This window comes from Dermacentor albipictus, chromosome 1 (assembly GCF_038994185.2).
Source record: "Dermacentor albipictus isolate Rhodes 1998 colony chromosome 1, USDA_Dalb.pri_finalv2, whole genome shotgun sequence".
NCBI lineage: Eukaryota > Metazoa > Arthropoda > Arachnida > Ixodida > Ixodidae > Dermacentor > Dermacentor albipictus.
In genome coordinates, this window is record NC_091821.1 from 340,213,718 (window position 1) to 340,234,265 (window position 20,548).

The 20,548-nt window shown below is 43.4% G+C and overlaps 1 protein-coding gene across 2 annotated transcripts in view; it reads left to right on the forward strand.

Moving 5' to 3' along the window:
• LOC135905088 (neural cell adhesion molecule 1-like) overlaps positions 1–20,548 on the forward strand; it is a 288,619-nt gene that overhangs the window by 244,089 nt on the left and 23,982 nt on the right. For both annotated transcript variants that reach the window (XM_065436102.1, XM_065436177.1), the window contains exon 11: positions 8,005–8,118. In XM_065436102.1, coding sequence (XP_065292174.1) covers positions 8,005–8,118 — 114 coding nt within the window. The remainder of the gene's footprint in view (positions 1–8,004; positions 8,119–20,548) is intronic.

The following is a 20,548-nucleotide window of genomic DNA, read 5'->3' on the forward strand; positions in this document are numbered from 1 at the left end:
GCGCCGGTTGACGCCTCTTCAAAACAATTTTAGGGTAAGAGCGTGTGGTTAATACCGGCCCAGATACTGAGAAAACGAGGAGGAGAAGCTACAGGTAGGCTTAAGGCAGAGTTGAACCATGCCGAATACGCAAAATCTTCTCGTTCGTAAGTGTTCTTTGCAATTTGGCTGGCTGCCTTCGCTAGTAATATGCCCAGTATGAGGAATGGCCGGAATTCGTTTTTGTAGGAGCCGATTCCGTCTCGCAATTAGCTCGTAAAAAATTGCTCTTACGAACAGTTATGATGCGTTTCTTTTTCTGAAGCACAAGCTTCGTGGTATATTCGCCGTATAGCTGCGCCGCTCTAATATCTTTGAAGTTCTCATACGTATGGGAACAAGCATTAGATAGCGCTCGTAATTAGGTTAGATTTTTTTTCTGCATTATTCGTATGTATGCCAGCAATGACATTGTTACCGTAAATATTATGGCAGAGGAAAGGCATAGAGAATCGTAGAACCAAGTATGCTCCAGCGGGTTTTTTTACTCACCAGTAATATTAGTGCTTACTAACCGCTAAGTTTAACATTTACGACAATGGAACTTTGGTACCTTCGAATAAACATCTGCGCTGCACATGGACTCTGTTTGTCATGCAAATTGAAAACTGGATTTGGTACAATAGTACGCGCGTTGTTAAAATAAGAAATTGTGGTTTCGCCCCTAACGCGAAGCGGTCCCGCTATAGCTGGCGAAATATAACGCGCAGTAAGCCTTAGACTGTCCCGTGCACTTTTTATTGAAGCTAACATTCGCAGGCGCCAGCTAGTCGTCGCATACTGAAACGTGAACGTGTGCAGCGCGAAGAGCGTAATATAACAATAAAAATTAAAGACGTACGCAAAGAGAAACAATGATTACAAGTCCAAGTCTCTCGTACTGCGTCATTGCAAACGCGGCGAAGAGGAGTTAAGGGAATGATTCGAAGTGCGTAATCAAAAACAAACTCAAGATCAAAATAGAACCAACTAGTATTATGAAGCCATTATGATCGCCAGCCTCAACAACGTAATGCCCTTACTTAGGCGCTGTTGCGAGGAGAATTCCAAAAGTCAACATGCGGCTGTACTGCGCGGTCTCGCATTATCGTGCGCCTTCGAGGATGTGATTAGTGTTATTGCTTCCTCTTCCTCAATAATATTCACCCATCGTGTTTACTATTACCGCACGCCTTTGGATTCCTTAAACGCTGTCTTGTTGTTTTGCGCTCCCATCAGCCGTTCTAGCGATGCCGTTTATCTTTCTTATTGCTCTACGACTCTTTCTTGTGTTTTTCGGCTGCTCTGTCGTGATTCACAAACCAAACTATGACTTGTTATTCAGCGCACGTGTTTCTACCGCCTACCGTTAAGTCTCTCCTTGCCGCTTTATTTCACACATGATATCGCCTCGTTTTAGTGCTGACTCGAACTATTGTGTCTCAAAAATGTTGGCAGGCGTTCACTAAACCATGGAAAACAACCGCCCTTGCAACGCATTCACCAAGCCGCAAAGTATAAACTCCACCATCTTTTGAATAGAATTCGTTGCTTCGTGGTGCGGTGGACACGCGGAATGCCATTTCCGTCGCCGAGACGACTATATGGCTTGGGCTGCTTTCGAATGGCTGGAATTGCGCCCATTGCTCCACTATAGACTCGACTTAACCGGGCCCGAGCAAAGCAGGTTAGCTATCAGACCAGTATTAGTTTGTGGTAACGGCTGAAGTAAAACGCGTTCTTTCTCTCAAACAACAGCACCAAATGCAATAGTGTGCCTTCTGCAATATCCTGTCTCGGTTGAGTCCCTTGAAGAAGGATTCGTTTCGCATGGTAAGCCAGGTGGATCAAGGCGAACATACAGCTTTGTTTCTGACGCCAATAGAGCTACCGCAGGGGTGCTTGCTATAACGAGCGTTCGCTGTACGAGAGAAACATATTGGACTCAAATTCGCATTTGATTTGTCGAAGCCTACGTTTTACTCTTGTTAAATTCAGTTTTAGTTTCAAATTGAGTTTGATCGTCGCAGGCCCTGATTATTAGGTTTTGTTACATCTGAAAGGGGCCCCGTCGTCTTTCGTTATTGCTTGCGTCTTCAACATCCAGCCGCAGTAGTACGTCTCTTGCAGCAAATAAAGAAAAAAAATAACGCATATTGTTCAATTATTTTGGGAACGGATAATACAAGGTAAAACAATGTAAGCACTGTCAGAAAGTGCTGACCCGGAAGAGGACGCGATTATAACGGACATTATAAGCGCTGTTTTTAACACGTCCTACTCCAGTTTGCGCTTCGTGACTTGAATGTTCCACAACATGTCCGTTTTTCTATACCATGAAAAACGGCGTGATGTGTATGTTATAACTATAAAAATACAGCGCGAAACGTTCTTTTTTTCGTTTTCTTTTTTCTAGTAGCATTACTTACAATGGTTCGCCAGAACCTAAATTATCAGCGGTGTGAGGTACGTTAATTACGAGTGTGTTAGGTGTTTATAGCGGTCGGGTTCTCCACTTTGCACATCCCCCAGGGAGAAAGCTTTCGCTAAAAAGCCGTGGTCGATGTAGGGAACTCAGATTGACTCGGGAAATTAAATCGTGCCTGGTTCTGTCCCGTCTAAATTATTTTGCTTTCTTCTTTCATTTGACGTTTCTGAGAACCAGGCAGTACAGGCGGCCTCCCTCATTTCACATTTTACTGGCACCTTAGCTCGCTGTCTTCTTCTCTTTTAATACATCAATGCCAGAAATGGTCTGCCGCTATCCGAAGTTATCATTACCTAGTTTATTGCTCCAACTTGTTTTTCTTTTTTTACATTAGTTCATCTTCGCTTTTCCTTTTTTTTCATTCTTTCTTTCTTACCCGTAATTTCAAACAAGGAAATAATGATCTATCCGGGATAAGCAGGAAAGAAGCGATGTCGAGTTCAAGCTTGAGAATTTCTCTACTCTACAAGTGCGTAATTGCGGAAGAACTGCGGAGCAGTTCCCTGGGGACCGAAATTTGGTTCATCCACGTGTGATGGTGCGCGTAAAATCTGCACAATTTTATATATATATATATATATATATATATATATATATATATATATATATATATATATATATATATATATATATATATATATATATATATATATATATATATATATATATATATATATATCTTGCCTTTATCGTATTCTGTGGGAACAAGATGAGGCCATGGACCAGTCCCCACGCTTTTACGTGGTCTGCGTTAATAGGACACGAAATAAAGGGGGAGCCATGCTCTGGCTGTTGGGTGCTGTGCAGTACTCATAGAGCTGCATGGATTGAACCCGAGAGAAACGGGAGGTCGTGATCGGAAATCCGGGCCCGCATTCGCAAGAAATTTCTTACGCTTGAACCGTTCGTAAAAGTCACGCTAGCGAGTCTTGATGTACAACGCATTAGAGAAGTAGGCAGGTGGCAAATAGCAAATGGCACTTGCGACCAAAAGGCCTTGTTAATTAGATCTCTGGTGCCCCGCAAGAGCAACCCCTGATTGGCCACGCGTGGTTTTATTATGATAGCCAGTGAACGACTGCCGGCCTACCCTGCATGGTTAACTCCTCGCTGAATGTAACTGCTTCTGCGCATGCCGACCCCTCATTATCATAACCCAATTTCATATTTGTTTGCACTCGCATATCATTTATCAAAAACAACAGGGACCGAATCCTCAAAGCTCTTAGTAACGGTTGTTTGCCATTTAACGGCCTCCTTGGCTAATTTGTCGAACGTTGCGATAGGCTGGCATGTGCCGTTATGAATATTCCAAGCAGAACAGAATAACTTTTTTTTGTTCATGTATGCACGCGGGCTCAATATGTCGGTGTGCTCAATAAATATTTAAGTCGATAATTTAGGTGCTGTCTTGATGTCGACTTTCTTTGTAACCATTACTTGCGTGTTGTTTCCATTAAGAACCACCGCAACTTCGCCGAGCTTCCAATACTTCGCGAGCTGCAGTTCCCACCAGCATGCACAGAATTAGTGAAGCAGAGCCCGAACAGCTCTTTTCCACCCCACCGACTTACTTCACTTGCGCCGTCGGCGCGTATGGAATTGTTCCGGAAAAAAATCGTAAAACGGGGCAGAACCGGTCATTTCCGCATGCGACGGCGCCCGCAAGATGGGAAGACCGGGATAAACGCTGAACCGAATGGCCAGGACAGCATGCCTGTTTGGCTCGATGTGCGGTTTGGCAGTTGTCCTTCCTTGTCTCTTTTTTCAATTTTTTTTCTTACTAAACCGATCTATATTATTTTGCTTTTCTGTTCTTATGTGACCGAAGGAAAGTAAGAGTTCGGTTATAGTGACATCCCGAGCTGTGGAGCAAAACTCTAGCGCACCGAAGAGTCGTATCGAGGAGGTACAAAAAAGGAGAACTGAGCTCAGTTTAACCAGTAAATTTAAATGCCGTAGTTGACGTACGTGTTTAGTTACAAATACAGTGCTTGCCGATAGAGCAGCCAGTTTTGTAGAACCTATGAGCAAATGAAACTGGAAAAGGCCATATCATAACAAGGTAGCACCGGCTACGTTTACTAAAAAAAGAAGAAAGGAATCACCGCCCAAACACTGCGTACAGATGGTTAACCAGTGAAGCTGAAACGTGCGGCCCAGGTGTTTATTAAACGACGCCTTGGTAGGGAGCGGGATCCTCGGTACGCAGATGCTGCTTGCGCTCGGCTGCACGAGCCTGTTCTTGTGCCCGTGCTGCAGCATCGGCACGGCGTAGACGAGCTTGTTCCCGGTTCTGCTCGCGGCTTTGCTGATCCAAAGCTGCCTGCTCCTCAAGAGTACGTATGACGCATGGCCTGCCCATTTCAGAGCCGGAGAGAAACTGCTGCGCGCGCGCTCGGCTGCGATGGAGAGCAATGACGTCACTACCGGCTCGGCCAATCGCGCGCTTCTTTTTCTCTTTCTTTTTTCGCGCATGCGCATTCAGTTGCGCCAGAGGAGTTTTCGGCGTACGGGAGACAGGCGGATGGATGGACCGATGGAGAATCGGCTAGCCACATACATCTTCGCTGTAAAAAAAAAAAAAAAGACGTTCAGTTAAACATGATAACTTACATAAATTATACGTAGGGTCCTTCGTTTTCGAGAAAGCACGGAGAAATTGGGGTTTTTGTTGCCTGGCACGAAAACCTGGTAGAAATCGGAGATTGTGTTGTCTGACAGTCGAAAGTTCGAGATTTTCCTGGCAACCTTTGCAATCAAAAATCCACAAGCAATGGTCTTATTTTGGACACAAACGTTCCGCTTAAATAACCAAAATGACTCGCCGGTACTTGTACTTACAAAGAGAGCTGCTCGCAAATCATGTGACGCACACATATATGTACAAATCCCCGTTAGCAGATATTATTAATACACAAAACAGACAAACAAACAGACACGGGTTTTGCGAGCCTTCCTTGAACGTGACTTATATAGTTGGGCAAACGTCCTCTCGACGTCACCGTTACCGTTGGCATTGCAGAGCAAAGTCAATGGTTTCTTAATTTGTTTTCTAGCGCATTATCACCGTTTAGACGTATGTGACGGGCAGGAAATACGAGGCAATGCGCTATTGTTGTATTCATGCAAACGCGACTACTAAAAATGCAACAAGCTTTCGTTCACTCAAGGCTGACAGGCATTGAATATAGTATATATTTATAAGTGTACGCTTTCGCTTGTGTTTTAAGCGCAAACGAGGCAGAAGCCATATTCTTATACCAGTAAGAATAATAACATCATATATATTGCCCACTTGGCCGCAGAAGGTGGCCACTGTTCATAGTGTTTTTAACAACTGAATTTATTATTATCCTGTATGAAAAGGCAAACTTCGGGAAGCAATCGGGTTTAATAAATTTTGTGCAGGGTGCAAGAAGCGGGAATTTACCCGAAAACGAAGGACTCTAATTATACGTTGGATTGGGAGAGTAGTTGCATTGCGCCCGTTACATTACACAGCAAAAAAACGTAGGTGACTCAGCATTATATGTATAATGGACATTATAAGCAATGTGTTAAGTTACGTCCACATGTTGTAACAACTTAAAGCGCCTGCTTTCTTTTGGCATGGCCAGGTTCGCAGTTACGCTGCTTTGTGTGACGTTGTGATGATGTAATGTCCGGGATGGCGGTAAATAATGCGCGGACGAAGCTTGCGCTTGCTATTTGTAAGCTTTCTGCTGGAAAAGAGCGAGTTATTTCTTTAATCTGAGTTTTGGAAGCTTCAAATCGGCATTTTCCCTTTATTTTGGTCCTGTCGAAGGGAACTTCTGGCCGCAAAGAAAGGGTAAAGAGGCGGCTAGCGGGATGTAGGCGATGACCCTCGTTTGACGAGGGAGGCACAGTGGTATAGTTGGTTGTCAGCGGCAGGGTCACTATCGGGGTGACGGCACAGAAGGCGCAAACGCCGTATTCCTCGTGCACTGCGCGCCACGTGTCCATTGTGGGAACCCCTTTCTCAGACCGTGGCCAATCGGCCGTCTTGGAAAGCCTTTTCTGAGCAATCGTTTACTCGACTGGTGTATACGCAAGCCTAAAGTACCGCGTTGACAATTTTCGTTGACATATGGCCAGCAATCACTATGCTACAGAATTTTTCCAAAGGTCGTAGGTTGGTATACGAGGGTGGGATTAGGCGACGCAGCAGAAGTCAATCCCCCTGCCGTTTTAGTCTGCAGGCGCTGTCTGCTTATTAGTCTTAATTGCGCCCATTAGGTGGACCCTGTTGCGGTACGCGAGGTACGATTTGCTTTCGCGGAACGTACAATTGCTTTGCGTTTGTAACGGCCCCCCTTGTTGCACTTTTTCATGTTGTTTTTAGGGAGAGGAGCAAACTCCTTAAGCCATAGTGGAAGTAAGGGGGCGTAGACGAGGCCCAGTGCTTGAATAGCTGGCGGACCACTCGCAGGACGATGCTATAGTACAGGATTGGTGATTGGTGTGGCGGCAGACCATCCTGAAAGCCACTCGATGACGATTGGACTGTAAATGTTTGGAGCGGGGCACTGAGGGGTAGAAAACGCGGCCCATTGACCCGGCCAAACGTTCTAAGATCATGACACCTGCGGTGCTATGCACCATCGGCTCTGCCGATACAGGGCCGCCCTATGTGTTCCAGTGCCACCTTGTATTTCTATGTGCGTCTCGTGTAAAAAGTTGTATATACAAAGTTCCTCCAAGTTTCGTCTATGTCGGCTTCTATCTACACGAAGCCTCCAGCGAACCTAGCTAGCGCTGTTATCCTTAGCGACACTATTCTGCACTTGCGGAGACCGTCTCTTTCGGTGTGTCTCAGGCGCCCAAGTGAACAAAGGATAGCCGTATACCTCTAGAGGGAGTAAGATCAACATTGGATCTTTACTCTGTTTACTATGACAAAGATTGTATTTCAGAATGAACGAAAACATCGACCATGTAGAACCTTTGTAGATTGTCTGTGTACAAAAAAGGCGAAAAGAAGGAAGAAAAAAAGTATACAGGAAACGCGTTCTGATTATAAACATTTCTTTTTATTTCTCTCTCTTTCTTCCGAATCCCAAAATTTTCCCATTCCAGTACAGGGTAGCAGAGCGCAAACTCTCATGAGGTTAACCTCTCTTCTTTTCCTTTATGTCTCTCTTTCTCTCGTGCTCAAAAGGAGTCTCAATTAAGCTAAATTGTAGCGAAACCTTTGGCATCCCAGATGGATGTCATGGGCGCTGGAATTGTACGCCGCAGTACGAGACCAAAGTTATGACTTCTGTTCGCTATTTATTTAACTTCTCCCTTTCGCCGCACTACTCGAAACGAAAGAAGCACTCCTAAAGCATGTACTAGGTACTCTCGCGGTTCTTCATGTTGTTGTATTGGCTCCTTTGGTTGGGAATAAGCTTTATTAACAACCTGCCTCGTCACCTTGTCTCATCTGCAAGCGGTCTCATAATCGTCATTTTCTTTCTTTCTTTTCCATTTAGGAGCCGTGCCGTCCGAAGCGAAGAACACGGCGCACCTGCTGGCGCTCACCGTCCTACTGCTGCTCCTAAGGCAGGCCTCGCTATCATGCAACTCTGGATGTTCATCCAAATGCCGTGAGTCTGCCTCCTCTCTCGGAGTAAACGTAACCGCGGGAGAAGCAGCGTGATTCAAGGGGCAAATTCATCAGTTTTCGTCTCTCTGTGACGGGTTTTGCGGGAGAATCGCGAAAGCAACAACTTTACAGTAGTTTCCGTTTCTCAGTTTGAGTTCCCAATTTCACTTTATTATCCATTCATCAAGCAGTCATTACGTGCAAATAGCTTGCAGACCAGGGTCCCAAAGTCAGCGACTGCAGCTCGGAAAAAAAAATTATATAGAATAGTGGGTTAACGCAGAAAAATGAGAAAAGTGCAGGGAAAACAAATGAACGCGCAAAATTCAATACATTGGTAAGCGACAATAAACAAAGAAATACAGATATCAAAATGCATAACTATACAGCAGAACGTATTAGCGGGCATGAAATTATTCACAAGAAACAAAACATTTCAATTCATGTTTGAATGCATTCAAATAGCATGGTGCCTTAAGTAATGTGCAAAGTCATTCTGTAGTTATAACGCTGAAAAAGAGGATGTCATTTTTCCATAGTTGGCGTTACATTTAGGTAGCAGAAAGTTGAAATTATGCGCAAACCTAGTGCAGTTGGCATTAGCGAGTAATCATCAGTCTACAAATTCATAAGCAAGTTGTTTGTTGTATTTTATATTTCTAGTACGCCATTCGTTCCTGCATTTGCTGCAGATCTGATTCTACAGATGACTTGAGAAGTAGATGCAGACTTTATTAAAAACAATTAGTAGTCTAAAATAACGATAACTTTTAATGAAATATCGAGTGACCTTAAGGTCTGTTCAACTACTGCTGTAACTGCGAGGGATGGACGTCCGTTTCTCTTTCTCTCTTTGTGTGTGCGTGTGTGCGCGCGAGTGCATGTATGCTGTAGCATATGGTATCGCTGCGGAATAGGCAATACGCTGTAGTATTTGTACAACATGACTTCCTCCAGGTCATGACGTCATTCAGATATATGCTCCTGTACCATTGCCTATACCACGCATCTACGGATTGTGGCACGGACGCGATATTTAATTGGTCCTGAGTTTTTTTATTCTCGTATAGGAGAACTGCCTGCGCAGCAAATAAGTGCGGCCAAGGATTGAAGTGACCCGATCATAAACAGAACGTATTTTTTTCCTCTTCCCCAAGCACGTACTTGCTAGCGACATGATGGGGTTCTCGTTTGTAAACACGAAGCTTGTCCATACATTTTATTCGTATGGCAGTGAACACTGTTTCAGTACTGCTGCGCCCTTCCGACTGCATTTAAATGCGGCCCAATTTCATATGAAAGGATATCATGGATGAAAAAAAACAAGAAGAATACGTTTGGAGATGGTTGAGCACACGTAAACAACAAAAGAAACTAACAAAAATAAATAAATTATTGACGTGATTCAGTGACGCCACAGATATAACGTCGCATGCGCATGCGCCGTCATCTTGGTGCGAAAGCAGTTCGGCTATCCTTTCCGCACGATAATGTGTTCGCCTCGGCCTAGTATCAAACCCGGGATCTTGAGTTTAGGAGCATAGTATCATAAGCACCAATTCTTTGTTGATTCCCCGCAGCCTATAGTTGGTCAAAAGTTATTCCTAGTGATGAAGTTAACTTCTCATCTACAACACTGGAATTATTCATTGTGGAGATAAAATTGACGTCTGGTTCAATATCTTTGCATGTGTGCGCGCACTCCTCTACTATCTCGTTTTCTGTTAGTAGCGGAGCAAATGCTTCTAGCATAAGAATGAGATCCCGTTCCCCGCAGGGAGAAAAACGTTAGAGAGGCGGGCAAAATACAGCGCCGTGGATTGGGGTCGGAGAGTGGGTTCATTATGGGACCACCCAATTCCAGCAACACGGCGCGGCAGCAGAAGCTTTTAATTCGCCGCAGGCGAGCGCAGATCGAAGCGGACGCTCTCGAGGCCGAAGAGGCGACGATCGTTACAGTCACGGTCTTGAGGAATGCGGAGAATTTAATTAGATATTCGAACGCTGCTATCTTCGCCGACCGGATGGAAAGGAGAACGTCGGTGGCGTCGAAAGCGAGAGTACGCTCTATCACCACCCCTCCTGCGGGTTACGCCCCTGGCCCCACGAAGAAGAGGGGGCGGAAAGCGTTGGCCCCGGGGCGTGAAAAACCACCGCATAACCGAAATGCCTCGTTACTCCTCCCAATGCCCAGAAGTGGTGGGTGGGCGACGGAGGCGCACTTTGGTCTACCCCCTCGCGCCGACTCTTTGAAGCGCGCGATTTATGGCGACTCGTTAGTGATGGCGTTATAGGGCTAACGTGCGCGTTCTTAACTCGAGCGCCACTGGTTTCTGCCTTGGCGAGAGGACGCGAGACTTCGCTCTCAACGAGGAAAACGCTTATGTGCTATTTTAGGGGGGAGCGAGTGCGGGGGCATGCATGGGAGTATTCTCATCTCCGATTCGATCAATTTCTTGCAATTCGTCGGGTCAGCATCCCGGCGATAGCGGAGACGGGGCGGTATCTGAGTCAACGAGGTAAGGCAATAAAAATACAAAATTACGTAAAATTAAACTAAACTAACTTGTTACGAAGCAGGGCCACCTCGGACTTGTAAACACTTAGCAGTAATCGCTACAGCCAGATGCGTGGGCAGAGCAGGGCACTCAGCCTAAGAAATTGAGCCAGTGTTCGTAAAATCGTTCGTGCGCTAAAGCTGTTCGTGATACCATATTCCAGCCAATTGTGATGTCGAACATATCATTAGTGAAGGCGGCCACTCAATGGCAAAGAGCACTTGCGAACAAAAGTCTGTTTTGAAGCTTTCCTTTCGTAAAGGCTGTTTGTGTTTGAACTGCCTTCTTCGCGAATCTTATGTGGCTAATCAAGATCGACCAGCGCCTTCTTAGGAACCGCTCCATAGCGTATGGAAGTGTTTGTGAATATGGGCTCCAGGTTCTTACAATACCAGATACAGATTATTGCTACAAAGACTCAATCATGTCCAAAATTAAAGACATTGTTTTCCAAAGAAGACATGTGGTTGGGTTTTGGTAATTGTTCTTTTTATCATTGTGGCTATTAAATAGGTCGACCTGTGCTCATTGATGCTATTGACATGCTCTTTGACTGGAATGACGCAGCAGAGATAGCTCGTACTTTAATCCCTCCGCTGCTGCCCAATGTATAATGGAACAAATAACAAATCCGTAAGAATCAAAATAACGTAGGTTTATTTAGTGCTTGTAATCGAAGGTACATCGAAGGTTGGAGACAACTTGGCAGCTTTAACAAGGCATAAATTTTTGATCTCAAAATTCGCAACTCTATTAGGAAAGGTAAGCTGAATATCGATCTGTCTGGACCCATATGAGTCGTTTCTTCGCGTTGAGCGCGTGTACAATGGGCGTTGTCAGAAACGCACTCTGCTATCACAGAATATGATCCATCTTTTCGCCATGCTTTTATTCGGCGTTTGCTAGTTCAGTAACGATTCCTTCTAGCGAAGCAGGTCCCGCGTTTCAATAATTTTCTCTTGAATACTCTGTAGTCTTCTTGCATAGTGGGATAATCATTACAGAAGCATCTAAAGATGGCCACTAGACAGTTTTATTTTGCCTGCAATACAGGAATACGTCGCCCCTTCTAGGAATGCCCTGAAGCAGAGCACTAAAGTATTTTTTCGAGCAGTACACGAGACATTGCTGCAGAAGACGGTGCAGCCTCGTTTATTTTGACAACGTGCGAAGGCACCTTAAATGAATGCATTACTCGATGCGTATAATGATCCGAATTATGCAGATTACGGTAGAATTTGTGCTCGCAGCGGACGACGATAAGATCAGTTGCGGAGAAGCAAACGGAAAATAGGTCGGTAGACTGTAAGGCGCTGAAACGTGGGCTACCTTCGCATTTCGCGCAGCAGATCAATATCCCATTTGATGCACGGACATGCGCTATCTGATCCCAAGAGGTTCCGAATTCATTTCTTTTTTTCTCTCTCTCTACGTTCTTGCCGTTGATTTTGTCTCTTGCTCGGAAAATGTGCGTGTTATCGTTCCACAGGACCTGGCCTCGCTGGTAAAACGCCATGCGCCTACGAGGCATTTCGAGCCAGCCCAACTGTGGTCAATCTTCAAGCGCCGCTATAGTTTGCTCTGGTTAGAACATCAGGTTAGGTTTATTGGACAAGCACAACGGTACCCATAACGACAGCAGTACTTTCTTTTTTTTCCGGCGGCGCAACGCACAATGTCATTTCAACAGCTGAAAGCCATGTGAGTGGCATGCTGAATGCATTGCCATAGACTCGGGAAATACATTTCAGAAAACAATGACGTATGTGCGGGCGTCGTCATAGTAACACAGGAGTTACGATTCCATCCGCAGCGAGGGTTGCCTATAGGTAGCGTTGCATAGCGTCACGCTATCTGAGCGCCAGGTTGTACTTATTCGATTCCAGACGACGGAGGCCGAATTCTGATAAGAGATAGATGCAGAAATAAATAAATAAATAGATAAATAAATAAATAAATAAATAAATAAATAAATAAATAAATACCGCTTGTGCATCTAGTTTTGAATTCACGTTAAGAAACACCAGGTGGTTGGAACCAGTTGGAGGCTTCCACAATGGCGTCTCTTAAGCCTGCTTCTTACTTTAGGATGTTATTCACAATCAATCAATCAATCAATCAATCAATCAATCAATCAATCAATCAATCAATTAGTCGATCGTTCGCGTCAGAAATGAAGCAGAATGCGTGCGGACGGCCTAAAATATAGGCAGCCGCAAGTGCCGGCCATGCATTTGAAAGTCTCTTCAGTATATACGGTGCAAAGGTCAGGGAAGCTGAAGCGCTATCGTGTAGAAATAAGATGATCTGCTTTTTTTTTGTTTTGTGTTATAGGCTTTCTTACAAACACGACATGTACACTGACGAAGGAACACATACTAAAAATCAAATAGTAGGATTTTTTAGATTACCTTGGGTTTAATGTGCGCCGAAATCTAAGTAGGCGAAAGTTTTTGTGTTTCGTCCCCATCATATTGCGGCCACCGCTGCAGAGAATCCCACCCGGGACTTCGTGTTCAGTATAGTAGCCACCGAGCTGCTGGGTCTGGGTGACGAGCGCGTATTGAATTTATTTGTACCTTCACGCTACGTTTAAGTGAATGCCACCCCAAATCTCTTTTCCCTTTGACTCTTCCGTTCATAAATTTCGTTCGGCTTGCGGATTTGGGCAAGCCTCATTTTGCTCATTGTAACATAAACATGTTTCCAACGTCTCCCTTTCCCCGAAGGAGAGTAATGTACAATCGATAACACCACATTCAATTAATATATGCGGAATGGCTTTTATCTCAATAGACATTTAACCATCTGTCGTGTTTTGATAAATGCTTAGGCAAATATTTTTGTTTGGTCAGCGGTATGAGCGGACGAACTATAGTCTGATGTTAGGTGGTGTCTAAATCGACGCCCCAGAGGCGGTTTCCTCTGATTAACAAAAAGCATATCTCGAAGGCTATGCTTTTGCGGGATGCGTGCGGCAAAAACAATTGCACAGCTAGAAACAAGTCGTGGTCGGCCTATATTAGACATCACTTATACAGGCACGTGCATTTGTTTTATCTCTAAGTTGTAGAAAATACTTCACGCCTACCGCTGCTCAGTTCTTGCTCCAGTTTGAAGTTTCTTTGTTTTACGATGTCGGTACGTGCCAAATTGTACGTGAGTGGTAAGGATAACGGGCGGGGAAAAGCAGTGTCAAGGCCCCACCACCACCTTGAAAACACTAGGGTACAACAAGCAGTGGTACAAGGTTTTACGCGGAACGCCTTTAAAGAATTTCAATATACAGGGCGTATTTCTTTATTTTTTAGCGGCACCAAATTTTCGAGAATTGCCTGCGGCATACAGCAAAATCCTAAGCCATGATCTAAATTACTCAATGAGACAGCGATTACTTCTACGAAAAATCAAAACGCCTATTTCATTAATTATTACATTTGCTCTAAATAACTTTCTAATTAACTTTTAGACGGCGCATATCTTAATCTACGAATTGTACCTATTGAATTCGCAAGGCGCACCCACCGAGAACGAATTCTCTGGACTGCACCAGTTTCGAGATATCAACTTTCAATGCGTCCCACGAAATGTATATATTGGTGTTCCTGTTACTTGTATGCTTCGATGCTTAAGAGGAAGCTTTAGCACAGAACACCTATACAAATTTAGAGAAGGGAAACTGTACCTTCCACAGTGCTACGGAAATAAGCGTAGCGGTGGCGTCGTGAACTAAAGTATGTGACCACGGGTGGCGCTGTTCAACAGGAAACGGAAACGGGGTTTTGCACACGCTTTACCAGGTGTTCTGTGGCTTTACTGGGTTTCTGGCTGCTGCGCCTCGATCGTGCTCCCGCCAGTTTAGTTGCTGTGTAGCAAACGTAGCGCCTATATTAAGTAGGCGCTACGTTTGCCACACAGCAACCAAACTGGCGGGAGCACGATCGAGGCGCAGAATACATGTAGCGCTGAGTCATATCGAGTTAAGGCACACTCTGAACTGACTTTTAAGGGCATCCCGAGCGGTTTTTCGTTTATTACGCCGCCGTTACGCCGAGTTGTGCCGCCGCACTCCAGCTGTTGCATTTCGTGTAGGGCTACTGACAAAATGCGGTTTCCAGGTGGCACGATGGCCTCGACTGGAATAAACGCACACGACACCAAAGATTGAGTAAGCCTGAAAATATTTTATTTGTATTTTACAAGTACAACAAAAAGCACACGTCTACGCATCCACACAAACGCGGTTACATAGTCAAGAACATAGGCAAGAAATGGCTCATTAATAAGGGTAGCACAAAGGCACAAGAAAGAAGACCTAAGCTACAAAACGTACGGTCGGCTGCTAAGTATAATAATTTCCCTGTCACCGCGTGTCACTTTTATACAGCATCTTTACAGCACTACGAGGCCGGGTAGTTTGGCGGAAAGAACGCAATAGCTTACGGCCGTCAGCTGCCTCTGTCATAATTATCCTAATCTCCGCATCAACGTCGTGCAAGTCCGCATACAGGCATCTGTATCTGAACCATATATGTGCCAGCTTAATACATGTGTAGTGAAATTATGACAACCACTGCGTCTTATCAAACGTATTGGTTTTGCAAATGCGCATTACAGCTGACGGAACGACATACTATAAGTGAATCACAAGAGAACAAGGACAAAAGGAGGATACAACACTTGAAGAAATGAAGAATTAGTAGGCGTACAGCAAACAAGCGATGACGGAGAACACACAATGATCGGGTGTTCTGTGACATCGCTTTGCGTATTTACGGTGTTATGGAGATCAACGGCATAAAAACGTACCTTCAAGCGTACTCCCTCAACCTCCGCCGCATTCATTATGATAATCAACGCCTAAACAAAATGAGGCACTATTTTTTGCCAAGAGTAGACCTCTTTACAGCAAGTCTATGTAATGACTCGCAGACGAAACCAGCATGCTTTCGAAAATGTTTTACCGCCGTAGTATTCGAACGCCAACGGCCAGGAAACACATCGATGCCAATAGGCTGTCGGCTGTCGGTGGTTAATCAAGTACAAAAACCTTGACGCTATGACTAAAAAGCAGCTTCAACAATCAAATTTAAAAAAATCAACTGCCTATTTGCCTGAGGTAACAAAACATCCTTAGACACCTCGATTGTTTATGTCAATGGTGTGTGTAAAGTAAAAAATTCAGCATGTTCAGCGCCCCTAGCAGAAAAAGCACAAATTAAAGTATTCGACCAAATTACAGTATCTCCACTTGCGCGCTTACGCTGAAACGCGCCTCGATTGATTTTTCGCCCTCTGTGGCCATTTGTTGAACTTGAGAGTGTACGGGGCCTGGCTTTAGCTCGGGCCCAACTCCGACGCGGCCTATTCAAATACATGTAAAAACGCAAAAACATTTTTCTGAGATAACCCCTGGACCGATTATAATGAAATTTGTTGCATTCTAGTGACTGTTGGAAGCGGAATTTTGATTTAGGGCTTGAATGCTGTTAAAGAGATTTTCAGAAATTCAGAAGTTTGAAAAAAAATAGAAGCACGAAGTTTACAAACTAATAGCTCAGCATCAAGAATAGATATCACGGTTCTGTGAACGGCATCCATTAGGTCATTCAAAGCGGACAAATTTCATATGCGATTTTACATCTTACGTGAATTTGTTACGTTGTTTACAAGGGTTCTGCAAAAGTTGTGATTAGATATTAATAAACATTTTTAGATTCATGTGTAGGATGTCAAATTAGTCCGCTTTAGATGTGCTATTAGGCACAATTCACAGAATTGCGATATCATTTTTCCTTGCTGAGTTACGGAGTTGTAAACTTGATAGTTTCGTTTTCTGAAAATTTGCGATTTTTGCCAATCTTTTATACAAAATTGAAGCTGTAAATCGAAAATTCGAAACCAACAGTCACTAGATTGTAAGTTTTTCTTTTAAATGCAACAAACCGCGTCAAATTTGGTGCAGTAGTTGCCGAGAAAAACGAATTCTCGTTTTACATGTATTTAGATAGGAGCACCGGAGCTAAAGCTTCCTCTTAAAACAGTGGCTTCCTTAAAAAAATGTAACTGGAAGACCAATGCATTTCGTCGGACACTTTGAACGTTAATATCTCGAAATTGGTGCAGTCCTGATAATTCGTTCCAAGTGGATACGCCTTGCGAAATCACTGGCTATAATTTGTAGGTTGAAATATGTGCCGTAAATGAATTAATTAAACATTTACTATCGTAATCATGTTATTCAATTAAGCATTTTAGCATTTTGGCATTTCAGCTGAACGCAGAAGTAATGACGGCCTTATCGAGTAATTTAGATCAAGGATTCAAATTGCCGCAGGCAATCTTTAAAAATTTGGCTCAAATAAATATAAAGCACCCTATAATAAGCATCTATAAGATTTACAAAGTTCTACAAACATCTACAATGAAAACATCTACAAAAGTTTACAAAGGTAAATTACAAACAGCGATTTCTGTAGAGCGTACAAGAATGTTACTAAAGAGTATATTCAACACAATATATTTAATATGTAGTTTCTTGATAAATCCAGTGAACCTTCTTCAGTTTATTCACTCCTATTTGTTACGCTGGTTAGGGAATATTGCAGTTGCTGAGAACCGTAATTCGTTCGGGGTCGTGTATTGGGCCAGTGGTTAGTGCGTGTTTTTAAACGAGAGGTCGGATTTTGTTTTCAAGCAGCTAATCTTCGTATGTGTATGTGGTGTTGAATAACTTCGGATCTAAGAGCTGTAAAGATCAGGTACTCATAACGAGTCGCAATTTATAGTACTTTAAATTTCTCAAGCTGATCGGATGTGTGTGTATCGTACGGCAAACCAGCAACAGAACGCAACGCTTTTTTTTTTCTTCTAACTGCTAATCTTTTCAACGTTCTTCTAAAGCCAGTAGCCCGCACGAAAAAGCACGAACATAAATTGGAAGAAAAAGATTGCATTGTAAAATGTGAGCTTTTGTGAAGCGGGCAATGTAGACTGCTACTTTATCAACAAGCGCACGACTTTACGGAATTTGCTAATAATATATTCAGTATGATATTCTGATGATACGCGTTCATTAACCGATACACCAATGTTCTGTGTACGAGGTTTAGTGAATGATAGATATCGTATACTGTTGATTTGGCCCGGCAAGGAGCCACTTTTGTTTTTGAACAATCATTGTGCAACGAATTCCGTACGATTCAATGGTACATGTTGTATAATATTTAATTCGCAAAGTCTACGAGGCTTTCTACATTTGTTCGTGAGGAAAATCAGCTTGTATTGTCGGCGTAGATTATATATTCTACAGACATGCTGACTCTTGCAATATCACTAGTACAAACTATTAAATGAAATTGGACTTAATACACTTCATTTAGGCACGCCACACGTATTCCGTCTCAATGTATATAATTCTTGCTTTATAGACACACTTAATGTCAATCTGTTAAACGACGCCTAATTAAAGATAAAACAACCCTTCGAGCGCCATAGGAAGGTAATTTTTCTAATAATGTTTCATGATCATTCTATTGAAGGCCATGAAAAATGGATATATATGGCTCATGTAAGATTTCTAGCCTCTATCTTTGTCAAAATCAATTATTTCTTTATTGTGAAGTAAAGTGGTTTGGTTGAAAGGCCCCGCATGAAACCACTTGCGATGGCGTTGTCACGGAGTGATAATCTAAAAATGTAGAGAGCCTAATAAATATAATTTTTTTCATGTCCTTTAAAAATTAAAGGCTATATATAGATTGGTTCATAATTTAAGCTATTTTTGTCGCCACTTTTGCGCACAATTGTTGATTTCGTGGTCCGCGAATTCTGAGCAGGTACAAAAGAAGCAGTAGGCGGCGCGAGATCTTTTTGCTGCCGTTTCAGAGAAAGAACGCACGTCTCTTCAGTACCGGCCTGATATATCGACCGCGCATTCCAGGCTGAAATACAGCCGTTAGTATTTTGTAAACCTCTTTTTTTTTTCTTCCACCATTTCGACTCAAGTACGATGCGATGCGAGCGTTTACTGGCAACCCAATACATCATTCTAAGCAGTGAGCGTTATCCTAGTAAGGATTACGTGCGTCCGATTCAAGTTGTTTAATCTTTCACAGCATCACGCGAGCTCTCGATGTTTCCTAAAGAATCAAAATTTCGTCAACAAACGCGTTGCTCTAGAAACGTCCAACATGTTAAAGCGACGCATACGTAAGCTGGTTCAATCCACTAGTGTCACTGGGACACTAATTCCCAGAACTTATGACGCCACTAAGGCGATAAACTGCAAAGAGCGTAAATAATCGATGAGAAAGTGCCAAACTGCACGCATTGCGGTCAAACGGTCGTTTTTTTTTTTTAGAACAACAAGACGGCTGGTAAGTGGCAGCAGCGAAGGCTAAAACAAGCTGACGAAATCGCCAGACGTGGAGGCGAGTTACTTGCATTACCTCGATTGAATCTTCAAAAAAATATTGCGTTCTGACAAATATCAGCCTTAGTGCTTTCAGATATGCTCACTTTTCGAATGCATGTGGATTAACACGGGCTTTTTCCCCCGACCTCCCGCATGCAGACAAGATAACTAGCTACGTTTTAATGGCAACTAATGCATTATGCAGCACGCCTCGAGGGTGGCATGGCGAGTCTCCAAGAACTGCGACATATAGAAAAGGTGCAGAGCATTATGAAAACTTTTCAAGTTAGGCGATCAGTCTGCAAACAGTTGAACAGTGGAAGTAAAAGAGGCATTTACCCTCCCACACAAAGAAAGAAGTAAAAGACGAGGACAAAATGAAATCGATAGCGCGAGCACCGACTTCAAACTACATTATGTTTCAGAGTGACGGGAGTATAGCATGTGTTTGACGCACAGTAGAAGCAAACTTTAAATATAGAGTGCTACACATTATACAAATGAAATCAGTCGTCTTCAGCTATGGAGACAATTTCCCGAAGTGCGATAAGTCGGATAGTTAGCTGCGTTTATTTATGCTATATTCGCTTGTCATTTAGGACCGTGGCGGAAGCAGATCTTCGCAACAAAGATGCTGCTATACTCTGGACGCCGTGGCCGATCGATTTTCTCCTTTTGTAATTCGAATGCGGGCTGCTTTCGTTCGATACACTATTGATAGTTCGGCAATCCATACGTGCAAGCGCCGCAGTAGCGTCGTTTTTCATATTTCGCAGGGTTTCTTCAGAGCTCGGAAAAAAAATCCCCACGTAAAAGATAACGTCATCGAAACAGCTCTGTTAGGTATTGCTGAGCAGGCTCCGCAACTGTTCAAGTACGACTTAGACCATCAAACAAATATTGTAAATTTCGCATAATAAAATGCAACTAGTTAGATAGGTATTAAAAAAAATGTTTGAGTAACGTAGGATGACTACAAGCAACATGCTGTTGGCCTCATTCGTTTAAGGTATACCACTATATAGTCTTAAGGTTAGGTTCCAGCTGCGTAAAGCACCCTGTAGTTGCATAAGAAGGATGAAAGAGAAGATACAAGAACCACAGGCAATCGAACAAGCTGAACCAGCGAAGAAACAAACAGAACAAATATGTTACTCTATTTTACACGGCATCCACGTCTGGCATTAGAAACTGTAGTTCTGTTCTTGATACGGTCACTTAGCGAACCCTAACTGATAATGCGTCATAGCACCCCATTTCGTCGGCTTCTATAATCTCCCTCGTGAGCCTGTTTTCGTTCCTACCAACAATGAAGCAGCACTCATAGTCGGTTTCACAGCCAAACTCTTTGCAACGCGTGGCAAAATGGCCCTCTAAAGGAGTTAATGATCCTGTAAATATATTTACCGTAAATCTGAAGAAATAAAATCCGCTTATAAGTTAGTGCTCGCCCTATT